This window comes from Arachis ipaensis, chromosome B8, assembly GCF_059453495.1.
Source record: "Arachis ipaensis isolate K30076 ecotype BB chromosome B8, ASM5945349v1, whole genome shotgun sequence".
Lineage (NCBI taxonomy): Eukaryota > Viridiplantae > Streptophyta > Magnoliopsida > Fabales > Fabaceae > Arachis > Arachis ipaensis.
In genome coordinates, this window is record NC_142443.1 from 3243948 (window position 1) to 3262291 (window position 18344).

At 36.9% G+C, this 18344-nt stretch overlaps 2 protein-coding genes across 3 annotated transcripts; both read left to right on the plus strand.

Annotated features, from left to right (window-relative positions):
* The first annotated feature begins 4705 nt into the window (after window positions 1-4705).
* Window positions 4706-8702, plus strand: LOC107612769 (RHOMBOID-like protein 1). Of its 2 annotated transcripts, XM_016314500.3 has the most exons (7): window positions 4706-5458; window positions 5741-5901; window positions 6006-6169; window positions 6289-6542; window positions 6984-7110; window positions 7345-7508; window positions 8167-8702. In XM_016314500.3, exons 1-6 carry the CDS (start codon window positions 5076-5078, stop codon window positions 7465-7467), a joined length of 1212 nt encoding a protein of 403 aa, XP_016169986.3. In that variant the 5' UTR covers window positions 4706-5075; the 3' UTR covers window positions 7468-7508; window positions 8167-8702. The 2 variants fall into 2 exon arrangements, with proteins under 2 accessions (XP_016169986.3, XP_088353810.1); XM_088497684.1 differs by lacking the exon at window positions 8167-8702 and having other exon boundaries at window positions 4722-5458; window positions 7345-7873.
* A 6715-nt stretch (window positions 8703-15417) lies between these two features.
* Window positions 15418-18191, plus strand: LOC107612770 (expansin-A4). Its single transcript, XM_016314503.3, has 3 exons — window positions 15418-16117; window positions 16294-16612; window positions 17172-18191. Exons 1-3 carry the CDS (start codon window positions 15967-15969, stop codon window positions 17479-17481), a joined length of 780 nt encoding a protein of 259 aa, XP_016169989.1. The 5' UTR covers window positions 15418-15966; the 3' UTR covers window positions 17482-18191.
* Window positions 18192-18344: the final 153 nt, after the last annotated feature.

Sequence of the window (18344 nt, forward strand, 5' to 3'; positions counted from 1 at the left end):
CTGTAACATGTTGGAGTTGGGTGGGTATATGTAATATGATGTTGATGGGATTAGAATGAAAAAGACATTAAATAGTTTGGATCATTTAACATTGAACCAAAGTTTAAGTTTGAAGGATTACAATCCTAACAAAACATGATATGCAGTCTGAAACAGCTCACAACCTTAGCATCATAGTTTTGCCAAAAAGATACCACAATGTATAACAAATGAAAATAAGTTTGATCCAAATTTTACATCATACTCATAAAATATCAACATCATTTTTTGGAATTGTTGACTCCTAGGATGGGGATGAACTGAAACACCCTTTTAGTTCCACTGCTTGCTGCAACCAGAGTCTCATCAGATGGTCCTTCAACTGCTTCCACACTTGGCTGCTGTGATTTCTGAACCTGTTGTTTGCCATCACCCTTCCTTCTAATTGGTTGTTTCAGTCTGAATGTTTTGTTGGATGGCCTTGCTGGAACTCTAGCTGGAAGTTTGAATGGAACCTGACCTTGTCTTGCAGGGGTTGCAGTAGTGGTCACAGATGCAACTTGTGGAGCAGGTTGTTGCTGGGCCACATCTAGAGTTGTGGAAGTGGTAGAATGGTTCTGGTTGGTTAGAGTAGCTGAGTCATGCTCCTCACCCTGAGATAAAGAAAGCAATAAAGCCATGAGGCAAATTCAAAAAATACAAACAAGTCCTGTAACACTTTTAAAATGGACAACTAAATTCTTAAACATGTTATCGGGGGGACATAAAGATCCTTAGTCCAGTCAAGTACATCTGCCTCAGGTGCTGATTGTGACAGTGGTATAACCACAAGAGAAAGGTTGTCTTGGGTCTTCTTCTTTGGTTTTCTGGTCTTAGGTTTTCAATTTGGGTTGGATGGCGCACCCTTGCAAGTCTTATAGTTGTGCCCTATTTGACCACACTTGCTGCAGGTCACATAGAAACTTTTCCTCAGTTTTTCACCTTCGATAACAGTTTCTGCTGGGTCCTTCTGCCTGTTATGTACCTTTGGATGACCAATTGGCCGCTTAATGACAGGTGCAGCAGGCCTAGTCTGATCAGACCGTATCCAGAACTCTTCACTTGTAACATGTTGAATGAAGTGCTCGTAAGTCTTCTTCAGTGATTCCATGCATAACCATGGATGCACATAATCTTCCATGTTGTCATGTCTTTTTCTGATTGCTGCAACTGCATGAGTGCACGGCATCCCTTTCCCAGCAAATCCAACAAGTTAAGGATAACAATTAGACATATACAAATTAAGGATAACAATTGGACATATGCAAGTAAGGAAACAGCAGCAGCACGCAGGCAAATCCAACAAGAAACAATTACAGAAATATAATTACAGTAGTAGCAGGCAGGCAAATCCAACAAGAAACAATGTCATAAGTAAAATTACAGCAACAGCAGGCAGGCAAATCCAACAAGAAACATTTAGAGAAATAAAATTACACACTGACCAATTAATTGCCATCTGTTACATGTACATGTATGTTTAATCAGGTCCACATCCAACTTAGATCCCTTGTATGTGACCTCAAATCGCTTGCGCTTGTTATCACCAATCAACTCCGCAGTCCATTTGTTACTTGGCTTAACAAGCCTCTTCAGCCTTTTTTCCTGAACCGGTGCAAGCTTTCCATGATGGCAATCTATCAGTCTCTTGTGCTGAACCATACGCCTCATGAGGTAGCAGCGCACTTCTTCGCACATTGTGAGTATAGGCTTGCATCTGTACTTTGTGATCTTGGAGTTGAAAGACTCGCACATATTGTTAGTCAGGTTGTCCACTTTTGGACCATGACTGAAGTAGGCCCTTACCCATGTTGCAGGTTCAAATTTCATCAGGTATGACCAGGCATCCTGATTAACTTCCTTTAGCCTCTCCATTCTTGTCTTGAACTCAGCCACAGTTGTGCATTTTGCACAGTCCCACACAATTTTCATGATATATAAGTCCTTGAAACGGTTGATGAAATTCTTCCACATGTGCATGACACAATTGCGCACATGTGCATTCAGCATTATCTCTTTCAATGCAGTCATCAGTCCCTGAAACAGAATGGTTCAGGAAGGACTTTCATCATTTTGCATCATATGTACTTAAATTAAGTAGAGAAACTGACTTACTAACCTTTTGCATGTCAGACATAAAATTCCAACCATGTTGTTGCACATCTCCAATGTCCTCTTGTAATAGGGTCAGAAACCACTTCCATGACTCTTTCGATTCAGACCTTGCCACAGCAAATGCAATGACATAAAACTGGTTATTAGCGTCCCGTGCCACAGCAGATAACAATTGGCCCCCATGATAGGTCTTGAGGAATGCTCCATCCAAGTGAATCAACGGCATGCATCCACTCTTAAATCCCCTATTGCAGGCATCGAAACATATATACATTTTGTCGAATGTTGGGGGTGCTTGTGGCTGGGGAATAACGTCCAACAAGGCAGTAGACCTTGGATTGCTTCTATGTATCTCCATTAGATAGTCTCTAAGCTTCCCATACTCTTCTACCTCGTTTCCCATGATCCTGTCTTTGGCTTCCCTCACAGCTCTGTAAACCATTTTAGGGTGTAGTACTAGATCAAACTCTTCTTTTAAAAAATCAATGGCCTCATGTGTGTTCATATAGGGATGGGTGGTCATCCTTTTCTCCACTTTTTTGCTGATCCAGTGTTGGTCAGCCGCATTGCTTCCCAGATCTCTTGCGCATGTATGTTCACTCCTATAGGTTTTCACTTGGAAACACTGCAGCTGTTTATTGTATGATAGATGAGCAATCCAGGGACAATTCTCATTCTTGCAGCCAACTCTAACCCTTTCCTTATCATTTTTAATCCAGACCAACTCCCTCCCCTCAGCAATAAACGAATCCTTCACAACTTCCTTGAACCTCTTTATTGTAGCAAATATTGTGCCTAGCTCAAATCTGCCTTCTCCAAAGTCATAGTGTTCATCAAACTCATGCCAGTGTGGTTTGTTCCCTTCATCCTCTAATGAGACAGGGGTATGCAGCTCTTCAGACTCGTACTCAAACACAATGTCTTCATTATCAGTGTCTACATCACTGACATAATCTGCAACGGCTGGCCTCATGCTGGGCTCCCTAGCAAGCCTAGATATGTTGGGCTGATTTCCAGGCCTACTAGTGCTGGGCTGTTTAGCAGGCCCAGTAGACCTTGAGGAACTTTCACCAGCTGAGCCCACCCTTCTTGCTTTAAATCTCTGCCTTTTAAACTCATGTGTTGCTTGTTTTTTTAGCTTCTCATTGGGATCAACCCCTTTCCGCGACGATGGAGACACATGTTTCCTCTTTCCTTTGGCAGCTCTAACCCTTCTGCCCTCATCATCTTCACCAGTATCACTCCCACTTTCATAACCAGCTGGTGGTGGTTTATACGGCTCATCTTCATCACTGTAAGTGCTATCATCGTCGGTAGACGAGCCATCCGACTTCTCCAAGTCATTTGGATCGACTTCTTCCTCAACCTCAGCATTTTTCTCAAAATCATCATCTGCGATCTCATGTTCGTCAATAGGATAGTCAAAAAAATGTAAAACTCTTCAGTATCTTTGTTCCTCAACTTAGCCTGTCGCATTTGGTTGATCCCTGCGTCCCCCCTCAGTACATGCAACCCTGACTCCATATCTTTACTTTTTGGATCATACTAGTAAGCCTCCTTATAGGATTGATATCCCAGTCCTTTGAACATCATGACCAGATCGCCGAAATTGACAAAATCCAAGTCCATCGGAGAAAACTTTTCAACTTGACCATTAAGATACACCAACTCACCGCTAGCCCTCCGTGAAAAGTTACCCCCATGATGGAACACGGGAACACCAAAGACATCAACCATCTGCAAAATTTTTCAATCCACAACAAAATACAAAACCACCCCTTATTATCTAAATCTCCAAAATCTCTCTAAACAACACATGGCAAATGACTAACCCCACAACTAATCACCTATGACAATGAGTTACAATCCCTTAGTCTCATCCTACAACATTGATAGCAAATAACGGCCATAAGCAGAACGATTGAACATCAATGTACTTACCACTCTCTACGGCAGACGCAGGTATAACCACGGAGCTTCAATATGGAACTCCTCCACGGAACTGCAACGACGACAATGCGGAGACGAAGCGTTGTATTTTTTGGAGGGAAAAGTTTAGTAGTGCTAGGACGGCTTGTAATTCTTTCTCACTGATATGGGCAGCACTGGCATATTTCATAAGTCACACTCACCACTGCAAAACATTAACCAGAAACGACGTCGTGCGAGTGCCCAAGGACTACAATGTCCCATTACTTTCTCCACTAGCACCACATCAGCCCCGTTACCAGCATCCTGAAGACACGTGCGCATATCCACGCCACATAGGCGCCAGGTAAACAGAATCTGTTACGTGTTGGACACCAAATTGAACGAAAAGACCGGTTTGTACGGCGTTTTGATTTGTGAGGGGTCGTTTTGTATTTTTCAATCTTAAAAGAGTTAAAAATCCACGATTTAAAATGTTAGAGACGAATTTATCCTTTACTCTATTTTTTTTTATTGAAAACCTCTTTATCTTTTAAAATAATAGTCAGGATGTCTAAGATTTTTTCTCATAAATAAATAATTACAAGTAATAACACGGGTACTTCCTGTTCGTTATATGAAAATGATCTTAACTTAATTTTGAAGATGATGTTATCGATATTCAAATCCCAGCGGCAAAGTACACAACACGTAACTCAGAAACAAACAAACGATCGCGAAGAACACTAATTACATACCAAATTACCGAACCATTAACAAACATTGCTGCTGTAGAGCTAATTTCTCATCCAAATCTAAATGAATAATCAAAACGAAACATTGCAATAACGTTACTATCAAACAACAAACCCTAAATTCTCTGGGCTTTGTTGGATTCTGTAACCTACATTCCCCAAAATTTTTAAATTTTTCTTTCCATATCCGCCAATTATGCCTTAGAAGAAACCAAAAGGAAAAAAAAAAAGAGAGAAAGAAAGAAAAAAAAAAGTTGAAATCTTTGGTCAAATTTCTTCATGGGGAGGGACCCATCTTCTGCCACTCTTGAGGTTAAGATTCATCCGAGCCGCGATGACGCCGCCGTCCATCATGGGCAGGGGTCGAGCCCCCCAATTCCTCCGCGCCACATCCAGAGAACCTCGCCGGCGGGTTTCTCCTCCTCATCCTCAAATGCTTCCCCGCGCAACCGCGACGACCGTGAGTTTAGTTTGTTCAGGCGGTGGATCCCGTGGCTGGTACCGTGCTTTGTGGTGGCTAACGTTGTCTTGTTCATCATCACAATGTACGTTAATGATTGTCCGAAACATTTGTTTCGCGGTTCGTGTGTTGCAAGCTTTCTCGGCAGGTTCTCTTTTCAGCCCCTTAAGGAAAACCCTCTCCTTGGCCCTTCTTCATACACGTGAGTTCTATTTTCCGATGATTCTTATCATGTATTAGTGATTTGATTCACATTATGTATATTTTGAAACAATTCATATTCTTTTTCACATGTTTCTGAAATCTGTATAATTGGTGAGCTTTAAACTTAAACTGATCCCAAGTTGCTCCAATACAATAGCTAGTGGAAGGTATACTAACCAATGTTTATACTATGGAAGGTTTTTGGATTGTGGATATTAGAGGTAGATACAATAGCTACTCTTGATGTAGTACTCACATGTTTTTTATTTGTTTCCTTCAGATTAGAGAAGATGGGTGCTCTAGTAGTAGATAGAGTTATTCATGGCGAGGCTTGGCGCCTATTATCTTGTATGTGGTTGCATGGTGGAGTTGTCCATATACTTGCCAACATGCTGAGTCTTGTTTTTATTGGAATTCGGCTTGAGCAAGAATTTGGATTTGGTATGGCTCTGGTAATTATTCTTGCATATTTAGATTGTTCTGGAAGAAATTCAATAGATTTGTAGTCTCGAATCATAATTTCTACCTTCGATGTGCTATTGCAGTTCGAATTGGATTTCTGTATGTGATATCTGGTTTTGGAGGGAGCTTGCTGTCTGCTCTATTCATTCAATCAGGTATCTCTGTTGGTGCTTCTGGGGCGTTGTTTGGCTTATTAGGAGGCATGCTATCAGAGATCTTAATGAATTGGACCATATATGCCAATAAGGTGTGTGAGCCAAACCAATAGTGTATTGAATTAAAAACTGCTTCCTAATAAATAATCCACATTGTCGTTTCGTCGCAGCCATTTTTATGATTTCATTTCTAATTTTCTTTCGTTTGCAGGTTGCTGCATTGCTGACTCTTATAGTTATCACTCTAATCAATTTAGCTGTTGGAATCCTTCCACATGTGGACAATTTTGCTCATATTGGAGGATTTCTCTCGGGTTTCTTCCTGGGTTTCGTTTTCCTTATTCGACCCCAGTTTAAGTGGATTGTCCAAAGAAATTCTCCTTCTGCACCTTCTTCTTTGAAGAATAGGCACAAACCTTATCAATATATCCTGTGGATCATCTCTTTCCTACTACTGACTTCTGGGTAAGATCTCCTTTGTTTTATTGCTTTCTTTTCTTAATATTACTTTCTTTGAGATTATTCACATTAGAGATTTGACATTTTCTAAACCATTTTCCATGGTTTAAGATTAGAGAAATTCGCCTGTGTTTTCTTTCTGTCTTAATTCTGCTCTATTTTATTTACATATATTCAAAAGTTTGCAGTGTACTCAAATGATTTTCTTTGTTAGTTCTTTGTCTATCCTTCATCACTGGATATTATACTGCTTGCGTTTCTTTTGTATGGCAAGATTTGTGAATCTGCCCTAAAAGCTACAATGATATATTCATTGTGTTGAGGCTTGTTAGGCATTACTTATGTGTTATGTGATGTATGCTGTCACATTTCCCATTCTACCTTGGTTGGGTGCTTTGCATTATCACTCTAGGGCCCCAAAATCTGAAAGTTGTAAAATGTTGGCAGGTACATTATAGGCTTGATTTTTCTCCTTCGAGGTGTTAACTTGAATGACCATTGCTCGTGGTGTCGTTATTTAAGTTGTGTCCCTACGTCATTGTGGAGATGCGATGCAAAACAAGTATACTGTGAGGTGAGTGATGCTGTATTATTTCCTGTGTATTTTCCTTCTATGCAACCACCCATTACTGGAAGCTTATTGAATTCTTTCGTGGCCAACAGAGCGGCAAAAAATTAGAACAGATTTTAGTTTCCAAATCTATGGATGATTTATTGCCTGAAAAAATTTCATATTTCGTTCATTTAACAAGATTGTTATTCTCTTGTCCAAGTTTTGATACTAACAATTTTTGGCTGAATGATGCAGACATCTCAAATAGGAAACAGACTCAACATAACATGCTTAAGCAATGGGAGAAGTGAGCTTGTTGATATGCCAAATGTCGGTTTTCCCAGTCCTTTAGAGTTATGTTCCCAACTTTGCCGGTGATGAGTGATGACACACCTCCAACATGTCTAGATGATGCAATGGTATTCAACTTCTTGTGCATATTTTTCACTGTAGTAACTAACTGCATAGAAATTCTTACTTCTGGATTGGAGAGCATGGTTGCTGCTATGAATATATTCTTGATCAATGTTGTTTCCATCGCTTAGGTGTACTATTATTATTCTGTCTTTTGTAACAACAGATGAAATCACTGGGAGTCTTAATTGTTTAAAGCAGCAAGTAAATGCTCCTTGAAGGATATATAGCGATAGATAAAAATGCATTGATGTAGAGTTTTAAATATCTTGTTATGGGTTGCTCCTTATTAAACACCACTTATTATGTACATAAGTACTTGCATCTAACTTTGTATTATTAAATTTAAGATATCTCCTGAAGTTCATTATTTAGAATCTTGCATGTAATCCAATTTGTTGAACATGAATTATCTGAACATTTGCTCCTTTAAACATTTTTTCAATGTAGTATGGCAACCTAGTTATTCAGCTACTAGTTAAGTTCAATTATAATTTCTATCAAAATTGGACTACAAAATATTTGAATTAGAAACTCCAATGGCCATTTAATTAAAGGGTTATGCTCAGTTAACAAAAACCAATAGTAAAGGTAAGAGCTTTATTATTAGGAGCATAGAAGAATTTCCTAATGTTATGAATACTCTTTTGCTGTACATTTCAGATTCTCGTGGCCCCTCTTTGGTGTTAGTTGTATAACAACAGAAGCAGTTAAATCTGTTGTTGCAGTTGTTGATACTTGATAGGTCCTATTGGCAGTTAGGAATATGGAAAAGACTAATAAAGAAGTTAGTTGCTTGCTACATAATTTCAAGGGACCCCAATTAAGACACAGAGGAAAAGGGAAAAGGGTAAAAATGGCCATGGGACAGTTTGATTCTGTGGCTTAAAAAAAAAGGAATGCTTTGAGTTTGAGGATATGATGATAGTTTGCTTGCTTAACAAATAAAACATAGCTTCCCTTCCAATGAAGTTGTCTCTTGATTTGTCGGCATGCCATGCTCATAACAGTAATATGGTCCTGTAATAATGCTTGAAACCATTATGATTATTTTAGGCACAAACTGTTACAAGGGACTGAGTATATGTAACTCACTAATTGGTATTCATATTTACAATTAACAATAACATAGTCATTAAACCTTATTATGATGATTATTGTTTTCCACCTTCAATACAATGGTCAACAATTGAAATAAACATGATGAATGAGCTTGTCCATTTGACTGACAAGGTTGTCCCCTACTCGGAATTCCAATTCAAGTGTTCATCCATTTCCAAAGTTCAGAGGAATATTAGTCTCTCACGTAGGGTCTAGCCACCCAACGCCAAAACAAACCCATAATGTAATGTTCTATACTTGTATTCCACACCGCAAACCTTCCCTTATCTTTAACAAAATCCTTATTAAATGCAATCTTATCCCTTTTTTATTAAGAGTTTAATTTAATTTTGATACACTGACAGTGTAAAGCGTTTTACATAGTCGTACAAGCACATCTGTTCTTTTGGATAACCATTCACGCGGCCAATGTAAAAAGTAGTTATTTTTAATGATATGACATTACCTAATCGAAATTGTTGGGAAAACCACTCGGCCAATAATAATATATATATAGGGCTGGCAATTCATACCCTACTCGCGGGTACCCAATCCGCTGCGGGTAGGGTAGGGTACGGTTCGGGTATGCCTGCGGGTAGAGTAGGGTACAGGTTTAGGGTGTACCCTACCATATTCTATCCGCACCTCATATATAACACATGTTTTATTAAAAAATAGGTATATAGTGAAGGAAGTGAGAGTTAAACCCACAACCTCTCGTATATAATGATTTACAATAAGTGAACAAATACTAAACTAGTTAGTTAATTTAGTAATTTAGAGCATTAGTTTTTTATTTTTTTATGTTATTAATATGTATAAAATTTGAAATGATTGAATTTTATATTTGCTTTGAAAAGATTTGATATTTCTGCGGGTATGGTAGGATAGGATAGGGTTTAGAACTTTATGGTGCGGGTAGGGTTCGGGTTGAGAGATTCTCAACCCACGAGTCGGATAAGGTAAAGTTTTAATAAAATTTTCAACCTGCGGGTAGGGTTAGGATAGAGTCCAAACCCTACCCTACCCTACCCTACCCAGCCCTAAGGTAGCGTTTGTTTTGAGGTACTGAGATAGAGACTGAGAGACTGAGACTCAATCGTATGGATATGTAAAATACAGGATTTCCAATCCTAGCAAGAAAAGGGGGAAAACGAAGCTTTTAATCCGCATATTTTTACCCTTCGTAATTCTTCCTCAGCCAGGCTTGTGCAGAATAGTAGAACAAGTAAAGTATTTGTAGCATAGCAAAAATGCCTTCCTCGTCATTAATATGTTTGCTCGCGGCAAATGTAGCCTCTCGGGAGAATTGATGACTGCATCAAAGATGCACTTGCTATTGCTAATACTAGTACATCGGAGATGGTCCCCCCCGGACCGTCCAGATCCCACAAGTGAATAGAAAGTTAGATCTACATTGGATCTCACCTGAATCGCCCCATCTATCCTCCTGAGGAGAAGTTTGGTTTCAAACCCCGGTTCGAACAGGAGAAGTACGCCATGCTAATGTGCCTTGGATGATCCACATCTCAGGGTCAGGCGCCGATGCCCGCTAAGCATCCATGGCTGAATGGTTAAAGCGCCCAACTCATAATTGGCGAATTCGTAGGTTCATTTCCTACTGGATGCACGCCAATGGGACTCTCCTACAATATTGTCATCGCAGTAGAGTTTAACCACCAAGTTCGGGATAGATTGGTGTGGTTTCTCTACGCCTAGGACACCAGAATATCGAACCATGAACGAAGAAATGCATGAGATAAAAGCATATTGGCTATTCATTGTGAGGCCCTAATTCTTGACTGGAGGGGACACCCGGTGTGAGATATCACATTGTTCGGGGAACCCTAGATGCTGTCGGAGTAAAGGATCGTCAACAAGGTCGTTCTAGTGCGTTGTAGATTCGAACCCTCGATAGTTCGTGTTGTGAACTATACCGGTTTTCAAGACCGGGGCTATCAACCACTCAGCCATCTCTCCAACCAAAAAGCCAATTTCTATTTTATCTTTATTCAGTGTTTGTTAGTTCAGAGATTGGTATTAAAATTTCTGTCTCTGTCTCTAAAATTTCAGTATTTCAATACCTCCAAAAAGTAGGGACACAGGGGATTGAAATTTTTAGAGATAGAAACTGAAATTTTAATAATATTTTATACCTAAAATACTTTCATTTCAATTAATTAATTCCAATTTTACCCTTTGTGCAAATTAAATTAAAATTTCATTTTTGTTTCAATTCCTGTCTCCCATTTTGCACCAAATAGAATATTGAGATTTATTTCAATCCCTGTCTCTTAGTCTCTGTCTCTCAATCTCAGTCTTTCCATTTCTGTCTCTCCACCAAACGCTATCTAATAGTATAGTATTGATTTTATTTATGTAAAATCCATCTCTTTCTTTCTTTGTCTAAATGGTAACATTATTCTTTGTCATAAACCCCGCCTCATATTTTGACAAATGAGACACATTCATTCATCATATCATATCCTTGTTTTTATTGTTCATCAAATTAAAGAGAACGATCATAGATAAGGATTCAACGTATGAAATCTGAGGCACATGCCATTGCTGATTCTACCATCTTTAGACTCTTGACATTGTCTTTCATTTTTGACAAAGGAACCATGTGCTATAGAGCCTCATTCACACTATATCGACAGAGAAATAAAGGGAGTTCAATTACGTGACCTTAGGGTCCAAATTAATATTTATGAGTTGTGACTTTAACATATTTTAAGTCACATTTTATTTTAGCTAGAGAGATTGAAATAGGCAAAAGAGCTTTGATTTAATTGATATAACAACAAAAAGGGAAAGCACACCATTGTGGAAATTGGAATATGCATTTGGTCATCAATGATTACATACTCTATATATATCAAAGCATACGGTTGAATGGCTTCATATTATTAATTATATGTCTTCCAATAATCAAGGCTAAATATGTGGTACCAAATTTAATACACTCGTCTTTCTAAAGTCTCTGCCCGTATTGTATATAGTACCGTGTGAGAATTATGGTGGTTGTGGAAGGATAAAGAGAGTCACCAAACATATGAAAAATACCCCCCATTAATTCAAAGTCTCATCAAAGTGAAGTGAATAACAGTTGCTAACATATAATTAATAATAATGTCCTACCTAATTAACTAATAAGTCGTCCTATCAGTTAAGAAGAGCCCTCACGCATTCAAGTGATCAACGCCTCATTAATCCCTTAATTCTTTTTCGACAATAATAATAATTAATCTTATTATTCTCTAGCCCATCATGTAAAAAACTAATCCGTCGAAGATCTGACCTATATTTAAAGGTTTGTCATTGATTAATGAGTTGCTGAATGCACAAGATAAGATTTGAAATTTCAACACTTAAACATACTAGTGAATTAACTACTAGACCAACCTAAATTGACTATAATTTTTTAGTTTTCCACGGTATTTCCGAATCTGATAGGTCAAAGACTAATGGGGAATGTTAAGGGGACAATGACTTTGTTGAACAATATGAACAACCACTAATAAAATAAAAACACACTACACCTCCAATTTAACATTCTAAATTTTAATATTAAAATAATCATCCGTACACTAGTAAAATGAACATCCGATATATCTATTGTTTACATTGTAACAATATTTTCATTGTTTACCTATACTTTTTTAAGACTAATTTGTCGTGGACCAAAGCTCTATTTAAAGATTTATTACTGGCTAATAAGTTGCTGTATGCAAAAGACGAAATTCAAACTTCCAATACTTAGTTAAGTAAATTATTAGTGAACTAATCACCATACTAATCCAATATGGTTTAAATATATGCTAGTGATACATAGTAATCCAATTTGATTTTAGTCTTCGATATACTTGTTTATTTATTAATAGTTTAATACTATAACACTAAGGATATTTGGAGTTAACTTTTTAGATTGGTATGCTGTTTAGCTAGATGCCTATGTTTCTTTAATCATTTTTCAACATGGTTTAACTAATAATATTGTCTTCTAGTGTTGGTCAATGTGTGTTCTTTTACCATGCTACGCAGATTAGATTGTCTTGCAATTTAAAAAAAAAAGTATTTAAAAGTTTTTGTCCTCATATGTGTGCGTTTCCATGCAGGATAGGAATTAGCGAAGCTAGGTCAAACTTTATGTTTTAAAAATAAGAAGTCTTGCGTAATTATATGCATGTTGAAGTCATAAGTTAAAACAAGTAAAAACAAATGGACATGGATCAAAGTAATTTACATTGATAAAGCAACTCATAGTACTAACGTCCATTAAGAAACATTCGAGAAGCGTAGCTATTTAATTTTAGTCAAAGCAAAGCAGTTCCCATTGATCACTAAAATATATACATATGGAGTTGTAATAATATTGACAAAATTAATACAAACAAAAAAGAATGGAATAACGATGAGGTCAACGATGGTCGATGCATGTATGTAGTACTAATTTGTTTGATTCATATGGACACTACATTGGAGTGGTCATTAGTCATTAACCTGTGCACCAGTTTCTTTTGGGTTTTATCAGGTAAATAATGACTTTTGTAAATAATATAAATAATGGGTTCTAAAATGAGCCTAATAAAGTAAAAAAATATTTTATTCTCAAATTATTTCTTAAATCTTAATATTAGGATAATCATCCGCACACTTAATGAGTTGAACATTCACCTATTGTTAATTGTGTATGAGTAAACTGAATCAAAAGAAATAATCATCTAATTAAAAATAATGAACATAATCATATGCATACCTATTAAATTAAACATCTAACATATCCATTGTTCAGATTGTTTAATATTCTCATTGTCTACTTTTTATTTTTTATTATTTTAGTTTTTTTTAATCTAAAGTAGAATTATAAAATCAGGAAACAAGACTAAGAGTTCTGTTTTAGATCAAAGAAGAGAAAATAAGATCAAACCATTCATTATATAAAATAATAGGGTTATGCTATGTGTACACTAAAATCAACCACTAAAGTCAGCCAACAGTATAAAATACATGTTAAAATATAAATACACATTGAAAATAAATTAAACCACACATGTATTTATACACAAATATATTAGTGGCTGATTTTGGTGTACAAATAGCATTTCTTAAAATAATAATTTTATCATCAAATATAACAACACTTTATATGCTATGTATATATTTATTTTGTATGTGAGTATTGCCCTTTTTATTTTACAAGTTACTACAGCAAAAGTTTAGGCTTTCAATTTCATTGTGGGGTTGGATATTCGGGCTTGCTGTTTGGAGGGTTCATAAAAATTAAAAAGTAAAAACACAACAAAATGAATGCATTGGATAGTGTTGATGAATGAAGCACAGATCACTGTCTGGTTGGTCCCACATGTACCAAATCCTATACTGGCCAACAGGGTTTAAATACCCAAAATCTAAACTATTATTATTACGATTATATTAAATTTGTATTTATTGAAATTGAGTGTGTATTAATATGGAGTACTTTATAAGGTTTGGACTTTAACTGGAGAGCCAAAGTTAGACAATCTCACCACCTTAGTCAGCATCACGCAAATCTCACTGTTTTCCTTTTCCTTTTCTTTTTCTTTTTCCCACCCATAATTAATTAACTCGTAATCATATTTCCACATGAACAATTAAATCTGATTATTATCTGCACCTACAAAATTTGAAAAGTAAACAACAATTCAGATCCTAATATGTTTTTTTCCTTCATGTAATCCATGTAAAAAGGTTTGGGATTCAATAAATAAATAAATAAATAAATATATATATATATATATATATATATATATATATATATATATATATATATATGTTCTTAATAAAGCATATGGTTCACATTTTGTTACAATAAAATAAGATTGTGGAGAAAACGTTTCCACCATTCAAATTCCTTCATGTTTTTGGGTAAGCATTGATTATTTGTGTACCGATCCGATCTACCATGTGTGAATGATATAACTCTAGAATGATTAATTAACATTTTTTCAGGATGATAAATTGTATGTGGTTCATTTTGTGTTGTTGGTTTCACATTTTCAGAAATAAATTGAATTTAATAACGCTATTTGTTGGGGGCATGATGAATCGCCCATGGAATAATGCAATTTGCACCGACTCAAATGATAGCGAAAATTCCCTCCCTTCCAAGTGAGATTTGTTTAAAAAATGAAAATGAGAAATTTTCCAAAAGGAGGAATCCAATGATGAACAACTAACAAAATTTAAGAGATTAACAGGAACATAGCTAGTAATCATCAGTCCTCTTTTGAATCCAAGGCATCCAATGCTACCAACTTATTATTAACCTCTATTTTTTTTTATTTAAACGCAAATAATTAGCGGATAGTTTTATTTCTTAGAAATGACACAAGACTAAAGTGCTTACTATTTATGCAATAGTCTTTGATTGACTCTTACAACTACTAATAGTTAATTAGTTGTCTAATTATAAATAGAAATGTGTGATTTGAAGCTTGAAGAATGGATGAGAAATTGGAGAAAGAGAAGCAGGAATATAATTGAACGAAGATTACGGTGATTAAGGGGCAGGACCCACCGTTTTAATTTAATTTTTCGTCTTATGTGTTTAGTACTCTCATTAGTCATTCTCTACTTGGCTACTTGTATTCCAATCACACCGCACATCACGCCAAGTTAAAGTCTTACCCTAATCTCGCCTCCTTTGACACTATAATCATATATGTTCTTCACAATTATAATTATAATAACAATAACAATTTCTAGCTACTTCAACATTTCGCATTCCAAGAGCCTACTTATAATAAACTAAAGTTAGTGTGACAAATTACTCATTAGTGAATATTATAGTGTCTAAAGTCTCAAGTTGAAGTTATATACGCTAATAATAGTACTTTGGTTTGGTTACGGTAACTATAACCTCGTAATTTATATTAGTTCGATTCTGTGGGCTCTTATGTCCATGGACTTAATTGGATATTGAATTGAATTCGTCGCAAACTGTACGTCCTTTTCACATTATCTGTTATTGTGGCCACGTATTCAGTTGATGGGAGAATGGTGTCCCTCACTATCTCAACGACAAAAATCAAAATAATTAGAGAGAGAAATCAGAAATGTAATATATTTGTGGAGCCCACAATGAAACGGAGTAGGGTGTGAAATGAAACACAATTGGAAAGTGTAATGTGAAAATTCCAGATGGTGCCCCTGTATCACTGTAGAGTGTGTTTAAGTGTGTAACTATAACTAACCCCAAACCCCCCAATCCGTTACCATAAGTATTTCACACACTGCTCCCACATTTTTCTCCATCCACCTCTCGGTATCAAACATAATAATAAGTTAATAACATTGTAAACAAGAAAAATAGGGGGTATGGCCAGCAATGTGGTCAACATTATTGGATCTCTCATCATCTCTCTAATGTGGATGGTGGAGGCTAGAATCCCAGGAGTGTACTCCGGTGGTGCTTGGCAAACTGCTCACGCCACATTCTACGGAGGATCTGACGCTTCGGGAACCATGGGTATGTAACTTTTTTTTTTTATTAAAGATAGGAGACTCGAACCCGCAACCTTTTAATTGAGTAGTGGGAGATTATGCCGTTTGAGCTATTACTTATTGGCCATGGGTATGTAACATTATTCTCTACTTAATTTTGAGTTTGATAGTTTATAAGTGTATGTATGTGTGGGTGTGTAGGGGGAGCATGTGGGTACGGAAACCTGTATAGCCAAGGATATGGAGTGAACACGGCGGCGCTGAGCACGGCGCTCTTCAATAGCGGTCTAAGCTGCGGTGCCTGCTTTGAGATCAAGTGTGCCAACGACAGGCAGTGGTGCCACTCCGGCAGCCCTTCCATATTCATAACCGCAACAAACTTCTGCCCCCCAAACTACGCACTCCCAAGTGACAATGGCGGTTGGTGCAACCCTCCCAGACCTCACTTCGATCTTGCCATGCCAATGTTCCTCAAGATCGCTGAGTACCGTGCCGGCATCGTCCCCGTTGCCTATCGCCGGTACCATTACTTCTATATTTCTTTAAAACTGAAACCTCATGTGCAAATAACTTCTGGTAAAGTTAATAATTTAGACTCAGTTAAATGATTTGATAGCTTTGACTAACGATTTTCAACTATTAACTTCACGTTAAGCTTAGCTTCCACATTTTTTAAAACTATGCAGTGAAAGATAAAGGCTATTTGCTACTGCATTTTCCTTTCCAACATTAACATTTTACTAATTAAAATGAGCGAAAATAAAATAACACTAGTCATAGGTAGGTCTTAATAAAAGTAGATAAAAGTAAAGCATAGGCACGAGACCGGGTGTTCATGAAAAAAAGGAGGAATCTCGGCACTGTGTGTGTAAGGTCTTTTTGACTTTTAGTAGCAGATTTGGTGGGGGTGAAGTGGACCCTATTTATTGCTTTTTTTTTTATTTATTTTCTGTAGGTGAAAACTTATATAATTTGATAAATTTGAAGTTAATCACAACTATCAATTTTACGTCAAAACAAATGCACATGATTTTTTCCCCAACGTGATTAGTAATAGTGATGAATTGGTAATTGCGCAGGGTGCCATGTAGAAAGCACGGTGGGATCAGGTTCACAATTAACGGATTCCGTTACTTCAATTTGGTATTGATCAGCAACGTCGCGGGTGCAGGGGATATAGTGAGGACGTACGTGAAGGGTTCAAGAACCGGGTGGATGCCAATGAGCAGGAACTGGGGCCAGAACTGGCAGTCAAACGCGGTCTTAGTGGGTCAAGCCTTGTCCTTCCGTGTCACCGCCAGTGACCGTCGCACCTCCACCTCTTGGAACATTGCTCCCTCCAACTGGCAGTTCGGTCAAACTTTTACCGGAAAGAATTTCCGGGTTTAACCTTATTAAGTCGCTAATCACTCACACCCAATCATAATTATATAGTGTTATATTTTTTTTACCCCATCATTATCACTATGATTATGATTATGCTCATGATTATATGAAATGGACAAGGCTATTATTTTTTTTGGCTTCCAACCAATTGTCTAATGTCAGTTTTTTATTATATTTTTTTTACCCCCCTTCTGGCGCCCATTTTGATAGCGATTAGAATGCTGGATTTTATTTTTGACTGAATGTTTTGGAGACTGTGAAAGGGGGAGTGAGTGAGTGACAGCAGGTTGTGACTTGTTGACTTTTGTGTCCTTTTTGGGTGGGTGGGTTTGATATGATATTGCTATATAATTTTAATTTGGGGTGCGTGCATGAGTTTGTACTCTTTTATCAGTTTGTGTGTTAGATTTTAGAGTGAAGAGGAGGGAACGGAAGAGGAGTAAGGAATGCTGAAGCGGCTAAGCAAAGTAGTAGCCCGCGGCAAAATTAGAAATGGGATGGTGTTATGTTGTTATGTCATTATGTATCTAAGGGCATGTGTTGTGGTTAACTTGTATACGCTCGAATCAGAAAAATGTATTTTGTTGGTTTGTGTTTCATTCATTCTACTACATGCAATTATGTTGTTTTCTTTTGGTAGGGATGTGTAATGATTTAAATTGCAGTTAGTGCAAAACTACTACCCCACAAATGATAGATGATCTTTGAAGTAATGTTTATTTTGATATATGACATAAACTTAGTCATTAACTTTTTAAAATAACTAAATATTTGTTAGTGTAGTGCTAATATAAGTCCTTAAAGTTATTTGATCAATATAATACCTGACAATAATTCATAAGACTACACCAATGACTGTAAAAGAG

What these genes read in the sequence shown, in the direction of transcription:
- LOC107612769 (XM_016314500.3), top strand. Translation starts at nt 5,076, where the DNA reads ATGGGGAGGGACCCATCTTCTGCCACTCTTGAGGTTAAGATTCATCCG. An exon ending in CTTGGCCCTTCTTCATACAC is followed by an intron (nt 5,459 to 5,740) that starts GTGAGTTCTATT and finishes TGTTTCCTTCAG; the next exon opens with ATTAGAGAAGATGGGTGCTC. An exon ending in GGACCATATATGCCAATAAG is followed by an intron (nt 6,170 to 6,288) that starts GTGTGTGAGCCA and finishes TTTCGTTTGCAG; the next exon opens with GTTGCTGCATTGCTGACTCT.
- LOC107612770 (XM_016314503.3), top strand. Translation starts at nt 15,967, where the DNA reads ATGGCCAGCAATGTGGTCAACATTATTGGATCTCTCATCATCTCTCTA. An exon ending in TGACGCTTCGGGAACCATGG is followed by an intron (nt 16,118 to 16,293) that starts GTATGTAACTTT and finishes GTGGGTGTGTAG; the next exon opens with GGGGAGCATGTGGGTACGGA. An exon ending in GTCCCCGTTGCCTATCGCCG is followed by an intron (nt 16,613 to 17,171) that starts GTACCATTACTT and finishes GTAATTGCGCAG; the next exon opens with GGTGCCATGTAGAAAGCACG.